The 21,977-nt window shown below is 49.8% G+C and overlaps 2 protein-coding genes across 2 annotated transcripts in view; one reads left to right on the top strand and one right to left on the bottom strand.

Annotated features, from left to right (window-relative positions):
* The window catches only part of KPNA7 (karyopherin subunit alpha 7), a gene marked incomplete at its 3' end in the record, with an annotated part of 118,825 nt that overhangs the window by 21,248 nt on the left and 75,600 nt on the right, over positions 1-21,977 (top strand). The window lies entirely within an intron of this gene.
* Positions 1-21,977, bottom strand: part of MYH16 (myosin heavy chain 16) — a gene marked incomplete at its 5' end in the record, with an annotated part of 60,658 nt that overhangs the window by 7,656 nt on the left and 31,025 nt on the right. Inside the window, 16 exons of the mRNA XM_082712701.1 lie at positions 199-402; positions 1,312-1,504; positions 6,587-6,690; positions 6,784-6,920; positions 9,059-9,275; positions 10,515-10,647; positions 11,860-12,056; positions 12,293-12,420; positions 13,605-13,722; positions 14,537-14,782; positions 16,501-16,587; positions 17,270-17,326; positions 17,735-17,825; positions 18,973-19,118; positions 19,347-19,433; positions 21,484-21,588. Coding sequence (XP_082568827.1) covers positions 199-402; positions 1,312-1,504; positions 6,587-6,690; positions 6,784-6,920; positions 9,059-9,275; positions 10,515-10,647; positions 11,860-12,056; positions 12,293-12,420; positions 13,605-13,722; positions 14,537-14,782; positions 16,501-16,587; positions 17,270-17,326; positions 17,735-17,825; positions 18,973-19,118; positions 19,347-19,433; positions 21,484-21,588 — 2,250 coding nt within the window. The remainder of the gene's footprint in view (positions 1-198; positions 403-1,311; positions 1,505-6,586; positions 6,691-6,783; positions 6,921-9,058; positions 9,276-10,514; positions 10,648-11,859; positions 12,057-12,292; positions 12,421-13,604; positions 13,723-14,536; positions 14,783-16,500; positions 16,588-17,269; positions 17,327-17,734; positions 17,826-18,972; positions 19,119-19,346; positions 19,434-21,483; positions 21,589-21,977) is intronic.

Raw genomic sequence — 21,977 nt, 5'->3', positions numbered from 1 at the left:
AAGATGTACATTTTACATTAGGGGCTTCTTGCCATAATAAGTCAAGTCTCCGCAGGTGAGTTCTGAGGATTTCCCAAGTGGGGACACTATCCTCCTCTGTTCTGAAGGGAGTCCACAGGATCTGGGCACAATCCTGGTTTGTCCCAGTGCCCCAAGTGTGGGTCTGCCTAGCACCCCCCCAGGAAGCCAGCATCCTACCTGGATGTTGACCTCGTTGTGCCGCTCTGTGATCTCTACCACCTCCTGCTCCAGCAGCTTGCGGGAGCGCTCGCTGCCCTCCAGGCTGGAGCGCACTTCCTCCAGCTCGGTCTGCAGCAGGCTCAGGCGCCGCTCCTGCAGGTTGTACTGCTCCCGCAGCTCCTCGTGCTGCCGAGCATCCTCGTCCATCTGCATCTGCAGGTCCTGGGGGGCAAGAGAACCTGGCCTGAGCCCACCTGTTGGGCCCTGGCACCGCCTGGGGCTGGCCAGGCCTTAGGGTGCCGGGATCTTCATGGACCAGGCTCAGCAGGGAGCCGGGGCAGTGGGGTGCAGGGCTGGGGAGGTGGAGGCCACAGAAGAAGAGAGTGCAAGGTGTAGACCTGCCGCTAGGGAATTTACCGTCTGGTTGAGGCCTAGCTGGCCGGGGCCCAGGCATCCAGAGGATTGGTCCAGTGGGCGGTTAGCATGAAGCCAAGGCTTCATTACCCCTGCGGGCTAATCCACATCTCCCTTCTCCTGGTCCTACTATTTCTCTAGAGTGACTATCATTTTTTTTAATACGAGTTTTATTTATTTATTTATTTATTGCCTATCTGCAGGGATGTCTGTTTGTTGTGTCCATTCTTGTATTTCCTAGACCTAATACAGTGCCTAGACCAGGCGGATCTCTAATAACCATGTGTTGAATGCGTACATCCAGCTACAGAGGCTTGAAAGACAAGCCTGATGATGGAGAGGGTTAAAGGAAGACTTCAACTCTGTTTATGTTTATTACTTAAAGAGAGTGGTGGCTAATAGTGTATTATGTTCTTCATTTTTCTGTGCCTAAATTCACTTTTAATAACCAAAAAATGACTTTAAAAACTAAGGCCAAACTTTCTCTTTTCCTATCTTCTTCCCTCTTTGCAGTGGTCCAGGATATGGACTTTTGTGGCTGGGGCCTCTCACGTATGCAGTCCCCAGGTCTCCTGTTCCCTGGACTGTCAGCCTCCCCCCGTTGTCACTTCCGTGCCTCTGTCCCAGCTACAGACATGCACAGTCAGCTTCCTGGAAGCCTGTAGACTTGGGAATGGCTAACTTTGTGATTAGTTCTTCCTCCTCCCAGATTGCTACCTTGATTTGCTGTTGCAGCCTCTTCAGTGTCTTTACAAGTTCGCTGTTGTTCTTGTTGGCGTGGTCTAGCTGGATTTCCATCTCATTCAGGTCCGTCTCCATCTTCTTCTTAAGCCGAAGCGCCTCTGCCCGGCCCTTGGCCTCTGCCTCCAGGCTGGCCTGCAATGACTCAATTGCGCGCTGGTGGTTCTTCCTGCAAGTCCAAACAGAGAAGGCTTTGGCATGCTGGGCCCACTGGTCAGGGTGTGCTAACCCTTGCTAAAGAGGTCTGAGAGCTTCAACATGGATATGGCCACCATATTTGAAATTAGACTGTATCTCCCCTTAAACATGTAAGTGGGGGAGCATTGTGGTTTGGGAAACAAAGGTTAGTGTTTACCACCTATCTTTTGGGATCTCAAATCATTTAACATGAGAAACAGCCTTGCAAGGAAACTGAGGCTCCACGATGACAAAAAACATGTGAGAGATTTAGCACGTCATGGAGTCAGGATTGAAACCCAAATGCTAGCCTGTTTTTTAAATGACAAAATGTGAGCCTTGGCCATACGAGTCAGTTTTAGGTCTCTCTTTAAAACAGCAGTCATCGCTTGATTGTGTTTACTATATTTAATTTACTGTAATCAATGTAATGAACATTTTCACAAAGCCCTCATATAACCTGTACTAATCTCCTTCCACAGAAGGGGACCAGAGGAGGTAATTCAGATGTCCAAAAAACAGTTGTTTCATTGAGGGAAACAAATGGGTAGCATGTAAAGATCCTGTGTCCTGCCCCACATTGTGTTCACCTCTGCTCCACCGGGAACACCTTCCACGTGCTTGCACATTACTGGATTTGCAGCACTTTGAGATGTATTCAATTTCTAAACATGGGAGGAGGTATAACATTCTCAGAAGGGAATAAAATTTTGATTCACTTTGACTTAAAAAGTAAATTCAAGAAAAACTATATAAGACAGGTTGAAAAAAAAATTAAAGAAGATCTAAATAAATGGAAGGACATTCATGTTCATGGATCAGAAGACTTCATGTTGTCTAGGTGGGATTCACTGCAATCCCTACCAGAATCCCAGCTAACTTCTTTGCAGAAGTTGCCAGGCTGATCCTAAAATTTATATAGAAATGTAAGGGACACAGAATAACCAAACAATCTTGGAAAAGAACAAATTAGAGGACTCACTCTTCCCAATTTCAAAGCTTACTACCAGGCTGCAGTAATCACAACATTGTGGGGGTGCCTGGGTAGCAATGTTGGGCATTGTACTCTCGGTTTCATCTTAGGTCATGGTCTCAGGGCTGTGAGATTGAGCACTTTGTTGGCCTCTGTGCTTGGTGTGGAATCTGCTTGAGATTCCCTCTCCCTCTCTCTCTTAAATAAATCTTAAAAAAAAAAAAAAAAAAGACGACTTTGTGGTCCTGGCATAAGGGCGGACCTATAGATCAATGGAGTAGAATTGGGAATCCAGAAATAAATCCTAGTCAATTCATTTTGAACAAGGTTGCTAAGACCATTCAGTAGGGAGAGAAAAGTCTTTTCAGAAAGTGATTCTGGGACGACTGGATATCCACATGCAAAAGAATGAAGTTGGACCCCGTACTTCACACCTTCTATGAAACTTAACTCAAAATGGATCAAAGACCTAAATGTAAGAGCTGAAGCTATAAAACTCTTAGCTAATCTGGGAAACATAGACAGAAATTTTTGTGACTAGATTAGGCAATGGGTTTTTAGATATGATACCTAAAATACAAAGCTACCAAAGAAAAGAAAAACAGATACATTAAACTTCATCAAAATTATAAACATTTGGGCTTCAGAGGGTATCATTAAAAAAGTGACAAGGAGGGGTGCCTGGACGGCTCAGTCAGTTAAATGTCCAAGTCTTGATTTTGGGTCAGGTCATGATCTCAGGGTCCTGGGATAGAGTCCTGCGCTAGGCTCCCTGTTCAGCAGGGAGTCTGCTTGAGATTCTCTCCTTCTCCCTCTCCCCCAGCTCATGCACAGACACATTCTCTCTCTCTCTCTCTCTCTCTCTCTCTGGAAAAAATAAATCTTTAAATAAAATTAAGAAAGTTAAAAGGCAACCCACGGAATGGGAGAGAATAGTTACAAATTATATATCTGATAAAGGAAGGGTCTAGTATTCAGAATATATAGAGAACACTTATAACTCAACAATAAAAAGACAATCTGGTTTTTAAAATGGGCCAAGGACTAGAATAGATATTTCTCCAAACAAGATATAGAAGCGACAGATAAGCACATGAAAGATGCTCAGCATCGTTAGCTATAATGGAAACACAATTCCAAACCATGGTGAGATACTACCTCACATCCACTGGGATGACGGTGATAAAGAAGATAATGATAAATGTTGAAGAAGATCTAGAGAAACTGAGGTCCTTAACACTGGGAATGTAAAATGATGCACCTGCTTTGGAAAATAACCTGACAGTTCTGCAAAAAGTTAAATATAGGGGCGCCTGGGTGGCTCAGTGGGTTAAAGCCTCTGCCTTCAGCTCAGGTCTATGATCCCGGGGTCCTGGGATTGAGCCCTGCATCAGGCTCTCTGCTCAGCAGGGAGCCTGCTTCCTCCTCCCTCTCTGCCTGCCTCTCTGCCTACTTGTGATCTCTGTCTGTCAAATAAAAAAATTTTTTAATAAAAAAAATAAAAAGGAATGAAATACTTCCTGACACATGCCCCAACATGGATGAAGTTGAAAACATTCTGTTGAAAAAAGCCAGTCAAAAAGAATCACATACTGTATGATTCCACTTACATGGAATGTCCAGAATAGGCAAGTCCAAAGAAAGTCGTTGGCTAGATTAGTTGTTGCTTCAGGCTGGAAGTGGGGGTGGTAGGGAGTTATGGGGGCATGACTGTGAAGGGATATGGGTTTATCTTGGGTCTATCTAAACTTGTAGTGATGATTGCACAACTTAAAACCATTCAGTTTGGGGCCCCTGGGTGGCCCAGTGGGTTAAGCCTCTGCCTTTGGCTCAGATCATGATTTCGGGGTCCTGGGATCAAGCCCCACATTGAGCTCTCTGCTCAGCAGGGAGCATGCTCCCCCCCTCCCCTTGACTGCCTCTCTGCCTACTTGTGATCTCTCTCTCTCTGTCAGATAAATAAATAAAATCTTTTTTTAAAAAACTCCATTCAATTTTTTCCTTGCCATGGGCACACTGTATGTAAATTATATCTCAAATGTGTTGTAAACTCTCTCTTACACACGCATGTGCATGCACACATGCACACACCACATAGTGGCATAGCTAGGTATTTAGGGTGGGGGTCTCATTTAGCCTGATGGCTGCAGAATCACGAGGCCTCTCTCCCCGGTGGCTCCCTACGTCCTGCAGGAGTGATTGTGGGGGATGTTGTAAACTCAGGAAGCCACAGTGCGGAGAGATTTCAGACAGGCAGTTCAGGAAGGGTGCCAATGTGGACAGTTGCAAGTGTGTTGATCTTTTCAGAATCACAACAAATCATATTTCTGTAAACCAGAACCTAGTGCTGAGTCTAAAAATTTCTTAGAACCTCAAGCAGCACCAGAGGACACTGGATTGAAAAGGAATTTCCAAATCCAGCACTCCTTGGCACCCCAAGAGATCAGTTTTTTTCCATGATGTGGTGGATGTTCTCTGAAGGTTCATGAATGTTAACAGTAACATAGCTGTGTGGCTTCACAGGTTACAATGTATTTCATATCTACCTTCTCATTTAATCTTCCCCACACCCAGAGCTGGGATGAGGAAGCCATCATCATTCACATCTGTTAGATGGGACAGTTGCACTTATCTCACAGGGGGTTTTTCCTAATTTTTTTATTGTTGGAAAATGCTTATTTCATGAAATTTCCTATGTTAACCATTTTTAGGTGCACTGTCCAGTGGTATTAAATATATAATGCTATGCCACCATTGCCAACATCCATCTCCAGAACTCGTTCCATCTTATAAACCTCAAATCATGTCCCCGTTAAACACTAACTCCCCATTCTTCTTTCCCCCAGAAACTACTGTTCCACTTTCTCTTTTTTTTTAATTAAAAGATTTTATTTATTTATTTGACAGAGAACACAAGTAGGCAGAGAGAGAGAGAGCGTGGGGCGGGGGAAGCAGGAGCCCTGCTGAGCAGAGACCCTGATGCGGGGCTTGATCCCAGGATCCTGAGATCATGACCTGAGCCGAAGGCAGAGGCTAAACCCACTGAGCCACCCAGGTGCCCCTCGCTTTCTGTTTCTATGACCATGACTGCTCTAAGTACTTCCTGTAAGTGGAATCATACAGTATCTGTCTTTCCTGACTGGTTTTTTTCACTTAGTATAATGTCCTCATGGTTCATCTATATTATAGCAGGTGTCAGAATTTCCTCCCTTTTTAAGGCTGAATAAAATTCCATTGTATGGGGGCACCTGGGTGGCTCAGTCAGTTGGGCTTCCAACTCTTGATTCAGGGTCAGGTCATGATCTCGGGGTTTGGAGATGGAGAGCTGCGTTGAGCCCTGCACTGGGCTCCGTGTTCAGCAAAGAGTCTTGTTTCTCTCCCTCTGCTGCCCCTCCCCTCAACTCATGCATGTGCATGTGCTCTCTCTCTCAAATAAATCTTTAAAAAATTAAATTGTATGCACATAACTCATCTTTTTAATCCATTCATTTGTCAGTGGACATTTGGGTTGCTTTCATGCTATAGCCCTTCTGAATAATGCTATGAACACAGGTGTAGAAATCTCTTTCCAAGACCCTGCTTTCAATTCTTTTGGATAGATACCCAGAAGTAGAATTGCTGGATCATATGTTAATCTTACTTTAAATTTCATGAGGCGCCTCTATACTGTTTTTCACAGCAGCTGTACCATTTTACATTCCCACCAGAGGTGCACAAGAGTTCCAGTTTCTCCACATCCTTGCCAGCACTTGTCATCTTCTGTGTTTTGGATTGTAGCCTTCCTAATGTGTATGAGGTTGTATGCCATTGTAATTTTGATTTGCGTTTCCGTAAGGATGAGTAATAGTGAGCATCTTTCCATGTGCTTATTGGCCATTTGTATATCTCTTTGGAGGAATGTCTAGTCAAGTCCTTTGTCCATTTTTGAGTTGTTATGGGTTATTATCTCATGGGGTTTTGTGATCACTTAAGTACCATATTTCAAAGTATTCACCTAAGTTGCCCAAGGTCACGTGACTAGTGGGCGGCAGAGGCCTAGGTTTCTGGACTCTACTCCATCATGCTACTTCAAGTCAGCCTCCCATTGCCTTAGCCCCATACCTCGTAGCTTCAAATTCCTCTTCTTTCTCATGGATTCTCCGGTCGATGTCAGCTTTCACCTGAGCCAGTTCCAGCTGAATTCGAATCACCTTGCTCTCTTCAACCTGCCGGGAATATAAACATCAGACTTTCTGGCCAAGTAGGTGCGTGGTCCCTGGCCAGGGGTCCAGCCTCCCAGGTGACGACCATGTGGTTACCTCCAGGGAAGACTCAGCTTCCTCCAAGGCCACCTGGAGTTCTTCCTTCTCAATCTCCAATTTTTTCTTCAACTTCTGCAGCTCGTGCACACTCCGTCCTCCCTCACCCAGCTGATCAATCAGTTCCTTTATCTCCTCTGAGGAAGGAATATTCTCATTAATAAGACACATGAGGACCACCAGCTTCCCAGGGTCATCGCATGTGGCATGGACAATGCAACGTCAGGGCAGAAGCCGGCACTCCTAGCCTCACTGTATCTAAAGAGAAACAACATACTCCCAAGTCATAGACTCATGGAGTATCAGAGCCTGGACATTGGACAACAGTGGGTTCAAGCTCCTCATTTTATAGTTGAGAGACTGAAGCCCAGAGAAGAGTGAACAAACACAGAGCAGCTTTGGGGCCAGTGGCCAGGACTCCCCGGGACTGTGAAGCCTTCTTTTCTCAGAGAGCCCCTTCTCCCCTCTGCTTCCCCACCACCAGGTTTGAAAACCAACCTCAAAAGAAAAGGCAGGATGATTAGAGCCTTTCAGATCTCCTTCCTCATTTGGGAGACCTCTCTCGCCCACCCAGAGGAACCCATAGGGACCTAGTTGCTTGGAGCGGTCACAAATCTCAGCCCACAGCCAGAGGTGTCCAGAAAAATGCAAGTGTCCTGATTAACCTGTGACCAAGCTCCATTTCTACATCAAGCCCCTCTGAGTTCAGAGAAATCTCATTTAATCCAAGGTCTCCCCACCTGGGTTTCTAAGTTCCAGGTGGGGTTTAGAGAGCACGTTCAGGGCATCATCCAAGTCTCAGCTGTTGGTGTCCCTCATAGACACCCTGTAGCCCACATGGCTTCCCATCACCTGTCACCTGAACATAGTGGCGGTTTCCAGAACATTCCCCACTGGACTGCTCTGGGACAACCAGCAGCGCTGTGATGCTGCTTCACCCCCTCTCAGCCCAGGCAGGCTGCTTGGCCACTCTCCTCTGTGGCTTCCACCAGGCTGAGGCTACGTTACAAGTTTTTGTTCTCACCTGTGCTTCATCTGCCAGGTGAGGTGCATATCCCTCTTAACCCCTAGGTTACCAGGGAGTTTTATCATCTGCACCAGGAGCTGGTACGAGGGTGTGGGTGGGGAATGGAGTAGAAGTGGAGGCAGGGCCCTGGGCCATCGGCAGGGCCCCTCAGCAGTGCCCCTCAGCAGTGCCTCATCATCACCTCCCTATTTTCTGCCATCTCCTGGTCCCGGCAGTCTTGGTCTGGGTGTTCTGGTTGTTCTTCCCCTGTCTTAACTCATGTATTTACATTCAAGTCCTCTAGTACTTAAACTTTTGAGGTTACAAATGCAGATCCTTCCTATCTCAAATGCTGGGCTCTCACGATTCTCCCCTGTAAGCTGACAGCTCCCCAGGGAGGGACTTCTAGGATCTTGGGCAGATTTGGGGGACAATCAGGGACCTAACCTGAATGGAGGAAACCCTGTATTGACTGATTTCATTTGCTGCTCAGCAGAACAGGGATCCCAAAACAGCTCTTGAAAATAAAAATACAGACATCTCTCACGCAGCTGATTTGGGGATTAGAAACGTGCACCTGTCATAAAAGCAAATAAAGCAGTCAGACCTCTGAATGGCGAAATGACCCTCAACAGATAGCATTCTTCCAAGAGTATCTAACAGAATGAAGTTCCAGCCTGAAGCCTCCGATACGTAAGAAATCATACACGTAGGGCACCTGGGTGGCTCAGTCGGTTAAGTGTCTGCCTTCGGCTCAGGTCTTGGTTCCGGGGTTCTGGGATCGAGGCCCGCATTGGGTACCCTGCTTAGCAGGGAGTCTGCTTCTCCCTCTTGCCCCCACCCCTACTTGGGCACACTCCCCCTCTCTCCCTCCTCTCTCTTAAAAATAAATAAATAAAAATCCTAAAAAATATTCTTACATGTGTATGTACATTATGTACGTATGACAGATGTAAGGGCTCCGTACACAAAGGGCTCTGCGGAGCCCCTATTTGTTCCAGCCACTCTCTTGAGTGAAGATTTCACACATCTTCACACCCATCTTACAAGGAAGACATCATCTCCCCAACTTACAGGTGAGGAAACTGAGGCACGGAAAGGTTAATTGCCTCGCCTGCTTGAAATGCTGCTGCTGAGTGCCCGAGTGCTTCTACACGGTGTTGGTAGAATGTATTTATCGGGTGCCTACCAAGTGCCGGGTGCTCAAAGCCATGACACGCTCAGGAGGAAGGAGGCCCCGCCTGAGTCTGTCCCTGTCCGCAGACTCACCCTGCAGAGTCTTGTTCTCCTTCTTCACGGACTCCAGGTGCTCCAGGGACTCCTCATAGGCAGTCTTGATCTTGAAGCTCTCTGTCATGTACATGCGGCACTCCTTCTGCGAACTGTCCACTTCCACCTGCAGCTCCTCACACTTCTGCTGCCACTCGGCCAGCATCTTGTCGAAGACCCGTTGCTTCTTGTCCAAGGCAGCGGCTGCAGCGTTGGCCTAGGGAGAGGTGGGGCTGGTCTCCGCGGGTCTGTCTTTCCAGCCCCTTCCCCTCCTCGGTGCTCCTCCCCAGCTGCCCGTCCCCAGTTAACTGTGGTGACCACAGACTTCTTGAGGTCTGGGAGATAATTCCACATGTACGGCACCAGCACGGGGCAGGGAATCTGGAAGGAGCCACACCCCTCACATCTGCTATAAGATGTGTGACCTTTGGCAGTCCATCTTACCGTCCTGGGCTCGGGTTTTCTTAGGTATAAAATGAGGGATCTGGGCCACAGCGGCCTTCCCAGATTTAAAACATTCACCCACGGATGCCTGGGTGGCTCAGTTGGTTAAGCCGCTGCCTTCGGCTCAGGTCATGATCCCAGGATCCTGGGATCAAGTCCCCCATCGGGCTCCTTGCTCAGTGGGGAGCCTGCTTCTCTCTCTGCCTCTGCCTGCTGCTCTGCCTGATTGTGTGTGTTCTCTCTCTCTCACAAATAAATAAATAAATAAATAAAATATTTTTAAATAAGTAAAATCCTTTTAAATAAATAAAACATTCACCCAACTCTCCATAGCTTATTTCTCTGTAATTTACTAATATGTGTTATGTGTCACTGTTCAACTCAGACATGGGTTTGGTGGTTCTTTTTCTTGTGAACCAAAGCTGATATTTTTCAGATCTTACTTTTCATAGGCCTTTCACCTTTTTTCATAACTGTCTGGCAACTATGTATTTGCTGTGTTGCAACATTGGAATTTGTAAATTTCTGCTTAATTTCTTAATTGCAGGGGGTGAGGGAGCAAAAGGTTATCAGGTTTTGGGACTATTCTCACGTGGATATGATCCTCTGCCTATATGCCCTATCGAGACCAGAACCAGGCTGCTGTGTGCCAGTGGAAATCGTATTTAATCTGGCCCAGAGACTTGCATATCTGTCTGAACCTGGGATGCAAACAAGAACACTTAGCCACACAAAGTGTGTGGGATGTGGTTTGCATGAGGAAAAGGGGAACAGAGACATGACTGGCTGCCTGACTTCCTGGGACTAAGTTTTGTCCTCATCACAGACCTAAATAGAATAGTGGCCCGTTGAGTGTTAAGATCGGATGGGGGCCTGTGTCCAGGGGGCCCGAATCCAGACCCTGTGCTCCCTCCTGTTGGACCCCCATTTCTTCTTGCTAAGCCCAGGCATGTGATCGTTTTATCCAACTCCGTTGGGTCCCTTGGATCCAGTGATTATTTGACTCCCTGACCTTCTCCAAGTCGATGGTGAGGTCCTCGACTTCTGCCTGGAGTCGCTGTTTATTTTTCTCGAGGGAGGCAGCCCGGGCCTGGGCAGCTTCGGCTGCCTCTTCTGCTTCCTGGAGCCTGGCGGCAAGTTTCCTCCTGTGGGCGAGGGCAAGAGAGGCCATCAGGGAAACACACAGGAGCCCTTGGGCTGGGGGCTAGGTTTGTAGCGCTGAGCTCTGGCGCCACAGCAGAGAAGATGCGAATGAAATGGAGAGTGTTTAGAGGAAAGCAGTCACTGTCCGTCTATCCGTCCATCCGTCCGTCCATTCATTTTTCTGCTCTGGGTCAGGTATCATTCTAGGCATTAGAGAAATAGACCAAGACCTCTGCCCTCATGGAACTTCTGCTCTAGAAGGGGGATAGACACAGAGACGTAAGCACCGTGGAGAAAGTAAGGTGGGGAAGGGGACACACGAGCAAGGAAGAGGACAAGGACCTTGCAGGGGTCTGGGGAGTCTGGGGGTCTCCTGAGCTTTGGAGTGGGACCAGGCGGCTCCTAGATGCTCTCAACAGAAAATAGGAAAGAGCTAGAGGGCAGGAAGTGGGGAGCTGTAGGATGTAGATTTAGGATCAATGTATAAAGAGCTTTTGATAAGAGATTGATGTCAGCTGGAGCCCACTGTGCTTATTGCTGTCTATTCGCCACAAATCCCAGTGGGCAGGAGGCACCAGCAAGCAGGCCGGCGTCCCTCCCTGGAGGAAGTATATGGAAGTATTCAGAGCACACACGCCCATGGGCAACCAAGTCAGCCTGTTCCTATACAAGAAGGTGGCTCAGATCCACATTCATGTGTCCACTCTTACTTCCTCAGGCCTATCAAGCGGAGTGTCCACTTCCCTAGTTTGCAAACGAGGAAGAAAGGTCACAAGATTTGAGGGCATTTCACACAGAGTGGGAGAACTGGCAGAGTGAGGGCCCTTTCCGCTGAGTGTGGTTCGTGTCCTCCCAGCATCACCCAGAGGCCCTGCCCCAGACCCACCAGACCTGTGGAAGCTTCCCAAGCACTTAGGGGCAGAGAAGCCCTGCCTGGAGGTGGAGACCCTCCTCCTGACCTCCCTGCAGGGAGCCTGAGCATTTTAGGGCAGAGGCCGTAGAGAGCCTTGAAGAGGAAACCCAAAGGCTGGGTATTCTGCTGAGGGCACAGAGTGGCCTTTGCTGTCCAGACACGCATACCCCTTTTTAAGAGGAGCCTGAGAACTGCCTTCTCCTGGCTGTGGTCCTGGCCTCCACAGTGGCTGATGTGGTCAGACCCCCAGCACCGCCCCCACCCCAGCCTCCCGTGCTCTGCAGTACAGGGTGACCCTCACTTGGTCTCCTCCAGCTCCTCGGTCCTTTGGATGGCATCGGTCTCATACTTGGTCCTCCAGGTGGTCACCTCAGTGTTGAGCTTGGACACGAGGCGCTGCAACTCCGACTTGCCTCCCTGCTCCTCCTCCAGCTGCTCTTTCACCAGGTCTAGGTCATGCTTGGTGTTGGCGAGACTCACCACGGCCGCGCTTCGAGACTGTGGGGACCAGCCGAGACCATCAGAGGCCCTGATGGTCCCTATGGCCGCCAGGGCCATCCCTCAGACACATACCATGTTGGACCAACATTGCAGTAAGAGGCACACCACAGTCTTGTAGTTAACTTTTTAACACGTTGTTGAATCATATTTTTCATGTTCCTTCTACAACTTTATAACTTGTAACTCTCTTCAGAGGGACAGCTCCGTCACCCCAACCCCATCCCCAAACCAACCTTGGATTCTTCATCCAGTTGCCTCTTGTAATCGTCCACCTGCGACGTCAGGGATGTCTTTATCCGCAGAATCTGGTTGAGCCGGCTCTGGGATTCCTCATACTCCCGGCTCAGCTCCCCATTTTCAGCTGGGTGAGAAGGGGATGGGAGAAATATTGGGTGAAATTGTCCAAGCACCGCCAACTTCCGGCGTCCTGCATGGGGTACGGGGCTTCTGATCACGAAGTCCCAGCCCCTGGCATGAGATACAGCAAAGCGGTTCGAAGGAAACAGTGGGGCAGAGAGTGTTTACTTTGAAAAATTAATTGTCACGGTCTCCAAACCTACACTTTTGTCGTCTGTGAACTGATTGTTGGGGCCGGAGGCCAGGAAGGTGTGCATGAGCCAGAGAGGACGAGCAAGGGTTTCTGGAGATTTGTGGCAAGTTACCTCATCTCACTGAGCTTCCCTTTTCTTATCTGTCAAATGGGGATATTGATTTTCGGAAGTATTCAGAATGTGGGAAATAAGGCCACAGGAGGCCAGCCGGTTCCCTGGTGTCGTCCTGCAACATTGTCTGACTGGCCTGTCTAGGGGGAGTTTCCTTCTCTCAGGGGATAGCGTGGTTGTTTGTCTTGCTGTTACCGCAGATCAGAGTCTGGCCTCTGCAAAGTTAGATGCTAAGTGAATTGTGATAAGTGGCAAATCATTTTTGCCCTAGGGATGCAAAGGAGCTCTTCTGGTTTAAGAAAAAAAAGAAAAAGAAAAAAGAAAAAGAAAGAAAAAAGAAAACAAAAAACAAAAAACAAAAAAAAAAAAACCAACTAAACCCAGAGGTTGCGGGATTGTTGTGTTGTAAGACGTTAACAGGCTTTGGGTCCACCTTAGCAAAGTTATCTACAGGCATCCCTTCCCCAACCAACTGTGTAAATCTCTGCCCCTCAAATGCCCTTTGAAGGCAGGCTTGCCATTTCGCGGCTCCTTCATTAGTGACACATGCTCACTGTCTGTTAATATGCAGGTCATGTTTTAAAATGTTTAAAAATTGAGTTGTGTCTGCTGCCCCTCCTGCTGATCTCCCAGGGTGGTTGACAGAACTGGGAGGGAAATGCTTTGAATAGTGTTCCCCGTTTGCCGTTTGCCGCTGTAAAGATGATACTTGAAACACTCAGCGGGTATAATCCAATCTCCTGTCACATCACAGGGGATGCGAATTTTCCAAGGCGGAGAAAGCCCTGGGAAGAGGACCCAGCCACTCCTTCAGTTTCCTTGAGGATCCTCGTTCTGTTCCATGCGCGGGGCCTCAGGAAGCTGTAGGCTGTGGCCAGCTCACCTTGCAGGCGGGTCCTGATGGCGTTGATTTCTGCTTGGTTTCGCTCCAGCTCAGCCACCTTGGCATTGGCTTCAGCTAAGCTGTCTTCCAGCTTTCGGATGTGGGCCTCGGCATTCATCTGCCCGGGAGGAATGAGCCCAGTGGGGAAACGGGGAACAGGCCCTCCCTGCTTCCCACCTGGGTTCCCCTAGTGCAGCCTCCCATATAGCCTGCTGGTCCTTCTAGAATGTCCCTGTCTCAGAATGATCTCCCTGCCACCCCGCCCCAGCTCACCATGTCTACCAACATAAGCCTTGATCTTTGGGTTGGCACACAGACCCTCACTCTCTGGCTCATCTCCATTTTATGGTTATTCCAGACCCCTGCAGACCTCACCCAATAAGAAAATGCAATGGGTCAGTGTAAGAAAAAAATACTAGCATAGTGCAGGGATCTGCAGATAAAGTAGGATCTGTGATGATACCTCATGAGTGCCTGAAGTGTGGAGTAGTACTTGGCTGCAACTGGGGACCCCAAGGCATCCTCCCTGCTCACCTTTGGAGCCCCCCTTTCCCTCATGTCACAAGAATGCTTCTCACATGGCCGATGCTTGGTAAATGCATGTTGAATGGCTTACTTGCTCTTCCCTCTTGCTACTTATCCCTTTTTCATTGCAGGGATGTATGCATTTATCCTACTAGTCTCCCAGCTCCTTCAGGATGCAGTCGTCTTAATGTAATGGTCATCTTAATAGCTCATATTTATTGAGCTTTTCTTATATGCCAGGGACAATTGTAGCCCCCCCAACAGCACTATGGAGTACAGATTCTTAATGTCTCCATTTTAATCATGAGGAAACCGAGGCACAGTTAGGTTATGAACCTGGCGAAATATCTACAAAGTGGCTGGGCACTGGGGCACTCCCCTGTGGCTCTGTGGGGGTCCACCCTCACCTTGGACTTCTGCACAGTCTCCATGCTGGCATTGAGGTCATCGATCTCAGCCTTCATGACCTGCTTGTCCTTCTCCAGTTTGGACTTGACCCTCTGCAGGTTCTCCACGTGCTCGGTCAGCTCGGCCATCGAGTCTGTGTGCTTTTTGCGCAGCGTGGACGCCGCTGCCTCACTCTGCAGGGCCGTCTCCTCCAGCTCCCGCCTCAGCTTTAGCAGCTCTGCCTCCCGCTTGCGGTTCTGCTCAATCTGGGAGAGGAGAAGCAGAATTTAGCAGAACTGATCAGCACTGGCCTCCTGAGGCTGGACGTGGACCACCTGCCCAGTGGCCCCCTGCTATTTCTGCACCCCACTGATAGGAGGTCTTTATGGAAATATCCATCCTGAGCCTTTGGGTGGGTTGCCCACCACATTCATTTAGATAGCATTGTGCCTTGAGTTGTGCCTCCTAAAAAGATACGCTCAATTCTTAACCCCAAATACATGTGACGGTGACCTTATTTGGAAACAGGGTCTTTGCAGATATAAACAAGTTAAAATACCATAACTGGATTAAGGAGGGCGCCCTAAGTCCTTCTAAGAGGAGAGGTATTTGGATCCAGGGAGACACACGAGAAGAAGGCCACAGGACCATGGAGGCAGGGATGGACTGATGCAGCTACAAGCAAGGAACACCAGAGTCTGCCAGCAACCCACCAGCCGCCACAAAGGAGGCCTTGGACACACTCCCCCGGAGCCTCCAGAAGGAGCCCACCAAGCAGCCCTTTCTGCATGGCTCCCCATGTCACACAGCCCCATGACCCCACTTCCTCCCATCCCCCTGGTGCTCAGAATCCTGTTGTTCCCTTAACTTTGCCTGCATCGCTAGACATCATCCCTTCTTAATGCCTTTCCTCCTGGGACCCTGACCGCAGCAGGGCACCAGCTCAGCAGGTCCTTCCACAGCAAGCAGACTGTGGCCAGATGGTGAGGGGATAGGACGTGGAGTCCAGGGAGCCTTCTAGTGCTAAGGGACACCATCCACATTCCTGCTCTCAGCTCTGACCTAGGGTCCACATTTGTAAGAGACCTAACAACACGGAATTAGAAGGAGAGTTTCAAGTGTCTTCTGCCAGTCTCTTCTGCCTTTATGTGAATTGGAAGAAGATGCATCCCAGACCAGAGGCTCAGGTTGGATTCCAGCCCTGGGAGTGTGGGGTCACCCCCTGTATTAACCAGGTCCTCATGTTCTATATTGTGATGCTTTGAGATCTGGGACTTCGCTGAATCTGGAAGGACAGCCCCCCTCCCCCAGGGTTAGGTAATTTCTAGAGATGGCAAACAACCAAATTTCCAAAGCAAAGCAACCGATCTAGAGCCCACTCTCTTCTCCAATCCCTCCTCTATGGGGTTCTCACCCTCTCAGCCATTGTCTGCCTGCCCTCAATACCCCCATGGCCAGGTACCAGACTACTGGGGACAGCCCCTGTGCCCTAGAGCCTGTTGGAATTATCCAAACTAGCCCATCCTAAGCCTGCTTACTCTGCCTCCCCAGTTCTTCCCTGAGAAATGATAGTAGAAGCTCTCGGGTACAATTTCCCTCTGCCCTTGCCTCCTGATGACCTTCATGCTCCCCTGTGTGGTCCTGCATGGCATGCCCCCCCCTTCTTGGGAACTGTCACAGACCCTCTTTAGTGGCAGTCCTCCCCTGATCTGCTGGCCTCACTGCAGCTCACATTTTCTATAAACACGAATTGCATAGTGCCCGCCCTCTGCCTTCAGTCCGGGGCTGCTTCTGTCAACACCACTGGGCTAAGGAGCCCCAAGATAAAGGGGACCAAACCAGCCCCTCTCTTGCCTCTTTATTATTGTTTTCTCCTCAAGTTAGCCCCCAAAATTCTGTATTTTTTTCCCCACTGCTCATCATCCAGCAATTTTTTTTCTCCCTGCAGGCGAACAGGAATTGGGGTTCCTGGGTCGGATGGTACCTGAGCAGACGTGGCTCCCCCAGCCTCTTCCAATCTGTCACTGAGGTCTTCAAGGTCCCGGGCCAGGTCGCTGCGTTGTTTCTCCACCTGGGGAGGATCAAATGACCATGACAGGAGCCTGGTGCAGGAGCCCCCCCTTCTCTGGCAAAGACTACAGTGACCACATGGTATCTTGTGAGGCTGGGCACCTGCACTTGGGGAGTTCTGCCCTCTGCCTGCCACCCCGCACAGCCAGTGAAGGATGCCTGTGTCCTTCCCCTGCACTGGGTGGGGGGGTCTTCGCGCCCACCCTACCCTCGGCCTGGTTTGGCTGAATCTGGAGATTAGGTGTGTGCGGATTCATCTCCTCCCCCGCTTCCTGGCCTCAGATTCCCACCAGAAAGCCTCCTTCCATCCTTTGCTTTTCTTTTTACATCTTTGTCACTATGCAGAGAGGTGCTATTTCTTCTCTCTGCTTGGAAATTCTTCCCGGTGTCAGCCTGTTGGATTCAGTCTCCAAGTCGCCAGGCTAATGTTGCCTCCCTACCTGCCCCGGGCAGAACGAGCCTCCTCTCCTTGGACTCACACCAGAAATAGTATCTGTGCATCTTACGTCATAATTAATATTGCACGTGCAGCACCGGGCCTGGTGCACAGCTCGAGAATCAGTAAGGCCTTTTCAATTGGAAACCTGTCCTCTTGCTTTCCTGAGTGGAGTGTCTGCTTATGGTTGGATTGTGGCTGGCACTGGGTCCTTAGACTCAAAAAAGTGCAGAAGTATTTTATTTACCTTGGCTCTCATTGCCCGCTCAGCTTCCAGTTCCTCCTCCAGCTCCTCAATTCGGGCCTAGCACACAAATAAGCCAAGGCGGGTTATCTCTTCTGGGTGAAGTTACAAACTTGCCCACTTGGCCTTTTAATATGGAAATGATGGCAAGTTGCCCAGGGGGACACAGTCAAAAGCAGAGGGGGAATAGGGCCCAGAGAGTACGTGCAATGGCCTTGAGGCAGGAGGGACGCTGGGGAGTGGCGGGGGAAGGTTGGGTGACCAGGTCAGGGAGGGAATGGGGCGGGTTGTGGAGGGCCTTTGACTCCAAGTCTGAGTGAAGCGAACAAGGATCAGTCTCAAGGACTCTGGGCCAGTCTCGCTCCTCAGGAGACCCAGGCCGCCAAGCAGCTGGGGGGAGCTAAGCTGTCTGGAAGTGCATTTGGGAGGGAGAGCTCCGTTGGTCCCGGTCCCAGACACCAGACACACCTGGTGTTCCTTCAGTTTCCGCTGGAGGGTGGAATTCAGGGACTGCTCGTCCTCATATTTGGAGTTGACAGAATTGATTTCCATATCCCTCCTGCAAGAGAAGGTTTGATTTCCTGAGTGAAGAGCTCTGAGGGGAGATCGGCTGGCTGGTGAGCGAACAGAACCTGGGCTGCCGGAGGAGGCCTTGAACCTACTGAGACCCACTCATGCCCCAGCGCCTGGCCTTCTTGGGTGACTGCCCAGGAGGTCTCACCCTGCAGAGCCCCCAGAATCTGCTGCACACGCTTTCCACCCGCTTATTCATTCACTCATGTGCTGCTTAATTTGGTACAAGTTTATCGAGTATCTACTGTGTGCCAGACGTTGTTTGAGCTTCCGGGGACACATCAGTGAGCAAACCAGACAGAAATCACTGTTCTGGCACAGCTTACATGCTAGGGACTCTGGCTTTGCCTTTTTAAGGAAAATTTTCCTCTAAAAACTTTCCACCAAAGGATGTCTCCTTCTGACATGTGGGTTCCGTGTGCCAAGGAGCCACATGTGAGAACTAAGACGCCAGAGGCCAAGTGGATGAGCAGGATGGTCAGGGTCACGTACACCTCCTGATGTGCCACAGAGGAAATGCCGAGAGGCAGAGCTCGCTGCCCACCCTCCTAGCAGTCCGTGGTGCTTTGAACCTGTCTTAGCCAAATGCACCTCAGAGATGCGTTGTCCAAATTCCACTCCCTGAGAGCTCTCCTAGTCCATCCCCTCGTCTCCATCCCTCAGCCTCTTACTAAGTTCAGGTTTACACCTGGACTGTTGCAGTAGCCTTGCCATTGCGTTCCTGGTTCCAGTGTTTCTCTACTCCATCCGGCTCTCCCATGTTATTGGCAGTGATACTGAGAAAATACCCCCTCAACTCTTGTGATCTTTGAAAGCTCAGCTTGATGGATTTCTACGAAGACCCCCTACCTTTTGGGATAGACGCCTTGCTTAGTACTAGTCTCCTTTCCAGTGCCCAACAAGCCCTGCGTGAGGCCTGGAGCTCCCTGTGAGTGGGCAGCACCTACTCCCCTCTCCCTATATCCCTCCCTATATCCTCTGTCCTGGGCACAGTGCCTGGGCACAGCGGGTGCTGGGCTCATACATTAAAGTACGAGCAGCCCTCAGCACAGTGCCTGGCTCCTGACCCTACCCAGGAAGTGCTAGATACTGCTGCTGTTGTTATGGGCCAATGAACGCCTTCATGGGCGTACTTTTTCACCACCTCCTCGAGGTCTAGTTTGGACCGTTCCATCTCATTGAGATTGTCAATGGTCATCTTCAGGTCACTCTCAGCTTTGCGACGAGCCTTTTCCACCTCCGCTCGGATTTTCTTTTCTTGCTCCCAGTTGTCCTCCAGCTGCAGAAACAAGAAAAGGAAGAGAGAGTAGGGGTGGGGAGGTGAGTCTGAGACTGGAATGCGATGAGGAACCAGACTGGACCTGGTTCCTTCGCTGTAGCCTCAGAGAGGCCCTCATTTCCCCGAGGCCTGGGTCAGTCCAGTTCCCCAAATGCATCTGAGGACCTTGTGCCCCAGCATGGACCCGGCCCTTGAGCTACAGCATTGGCCCCAGCAACAGGGCATTACCTCATGGATCTGGGTGCTCAGCTTGCTGTTGGTCTTGTTCAGGTGGTTCACCTTGTCCTCCTCGGCTTGCAGGTCGTCCAGGGTTTTCTGAAGGGAAAGATACACACGCGTGTCCCAATAGCCAGGCGGGAGCAGCTGAACAGACCCGGTTCTCTGCCATCACTTCTGAGCTCAGTGGACAGCTACTGAGCACCTGCCCTTGGCACCAGGTGGGGAGCAGACCCCAGTACCTGTCAGCTGCAGGGGGACCCTCACCGGTCAGTGGGGCTCCATGGAGTAGGTCAGAAATCTGTGGGGTGTTTTTTGTTGTCACCGCAACTGGGGACCCCACGGGCACTTAGTGGGTGTTTCTAGTGGAAACAATCCAGTGCCATGAAGAACCCTTGATGCCCCATCCAGGCATTCACATAAGTGAAACAACAATTAGTTCTTCTGGGACCTAGCACCCAGCACCACTTTCCATAGAACTCAGCTATTTTTTTTTTTTTTCATTTAGTATAGACTACATTTTTGAAGAATGATCCACCGTGAAAACAGACAGAAGATTTGTTATTGTCAAAATCTCCCTGAGAATTCTTCACCATTATGTAAACTCTCATCACAGACAGCATCCACACTGCACTATCGGTGTCCCCCACACGCCCTCAGTGCCCACCTGCAGCCACCTAGGCAGGCTCAGGGGGACGCCCGCCTGCTCCCGACACCTTCTCGGAGACCTGCCCAAGCTCTGACATGCTGACAACCCCATCATTTATTACAAATTACACTCCTTTCATTTCCCCTTTTAAAAAAGAAGGAGCACACTACTGATTTTTTTTGAAGTTATGTATGGCGTACAATAGTTTTTATTTTAGGGGTGGTAAGAGAGGCTTCCAAAATACAGCCTGTGCTCATTATTTGCGGATTATCTACTTGCCAGTTTACCTACTAGCTCAAATTTATTTGTAATCCCAAATCAATACTCGTGGTGCTTTCAAGGTCCTTTGCAGGCATGCGCAGAGCAGCGAAAAATTTGAGTCTCCCGGGGCGCACACTCCCAGCCGCAGTCAGAGGAGATGGGGCCCTGCCTTCTTGTTCCCACTCCTACTGCAAACAGGGGTCTTTTTCAGAGTCTATGCAGTGCCATGGTTTTATAGTTTGGTGGTTTTGTCTTGGTGATTTTGCTTTCTCAAATGGGCCCCATGCACAGTTTGCCATGCTGTCTAGTTAGTGTTCCCCAGCACAAGAAGGCTGTGATGTGCCCCACAGAGGAAATCTCTATGTCAGGTAAGTTCTGTTCAGGCATGAGATATAGAAACGTATGTAAAACAAAGCAATGTATTGATTATAGTCAATATGTATCGTGTACTGAATGAGCAGAGGCTTGCGGGAACCAAACCCTATAGTTCCCCTTAAAACTGAGGTTCAGTGTTTGCTAATTCAGTGTTTATGGTGACTTTATAGCACATGACTCTCTCGAATAATGAGAATTGACCGTATTTGTTATGGAAGGGGACTCTGAGTTTGAAATAGTTGAGAGTCACAGTCTCAGGGGTGGTGTTTCTGGAGGCAGCGGGGAGAGGCACTCGGGAGACGTGTTGTGTGTTCATCGTGTCTGCAAACATGGCAGTGGGGGTCCACTGGCTGGCTCTGGGCCTCGACTTGCTCTTTGTACCTCTGTCTCCAGAGCTAGGAAGCAGTCTGTGCCACAGTCAGCACTGGCGGCTGGTCTGAGCGGACTCTGCGTTCGGGAGCCTGAGCTCATAACCCTCGAGAAGGTCTCCCCATGACAAGAGCTTATGCCCTTTGTCACCGAGATGTATCAGGATTCACTGGGGCGTTGCTCCCAGGGCACTTCTATGGACCACCCCCTTCGTCCTGATGAGTCTGGGGACCATATCGTCCAGCGCACCTGGGACTCTTGACCTGTCTTAGTTTGGGTGATGAAATTATATGGTCACCCTACTTACAACAAACCTGGGAGAACAGCAATAAGATATGACAACGCCCACCTCAGGGATGAGGAAACTGAGACTTTGGGAGACTCTGTGCCTTCCCTTTGGGCCCCAGCTGAGGAGCAGCAAAGTTGGGATTTGAATCTGGATCTCCAGGCTCCAAGCTCCACCTGCTCTGCCAAGGGCAAGTCTGCGGTGCCCACCTGGTGCAGCTCCTCCAGGGCCCTCTTCTCCTTCTGGAGCTTGGCGATGGAGTCTTCCCGGAGCGAGAGGTCCCCGGTCAGGGTGCGGACCTTGTGATCCAGGGCCTAGAAGTGGGGGCAGGAGAGAGAGACAGGCCATTAAGGCTGGGAACACCCTTGGGGGAGGCACTTGCTCTGAGAGAGGGGACTCTACAGCTTGGCTACAGTCCGGAGTCACTTGGGAGCCTGAGAGATGCTGACGCCCAGGGCACACTCTAACCGACTGCATCAGAATCTTAGGGTGACGGGGGCAGTGAGAGCTACCAGTTCAGGCCTTTGCTATCCCAGCCCAGTCCTCAGATGTCAGCAGTGTCTTTGAGAGTAGACCCTCGGGCCCCACCAGACTTGCAGATCCGATGTGGTAGCACTAGCCACGTGTGGCTGCCAAGCCAGCAGAATGCGGCTCGCTCAACAGCGGAGCCACATTTTAAATTACATCGAGCTAAGTTACTAGC

This window comes from Mustela nivalis, assembly GCF_964662115.1.
Source record: "Mustela nivalis genome assembly, chromosome: 19".
Classification (NCBI taxonomy): Eukaryota; Metazoa; Chordata; class Mammalia; order Carnivora; family Mustelidae; genus Mustela; species Mustela nivalis.
This window is presented reverse-complemented; position numbering and strand designations above follow the sequence as displayed.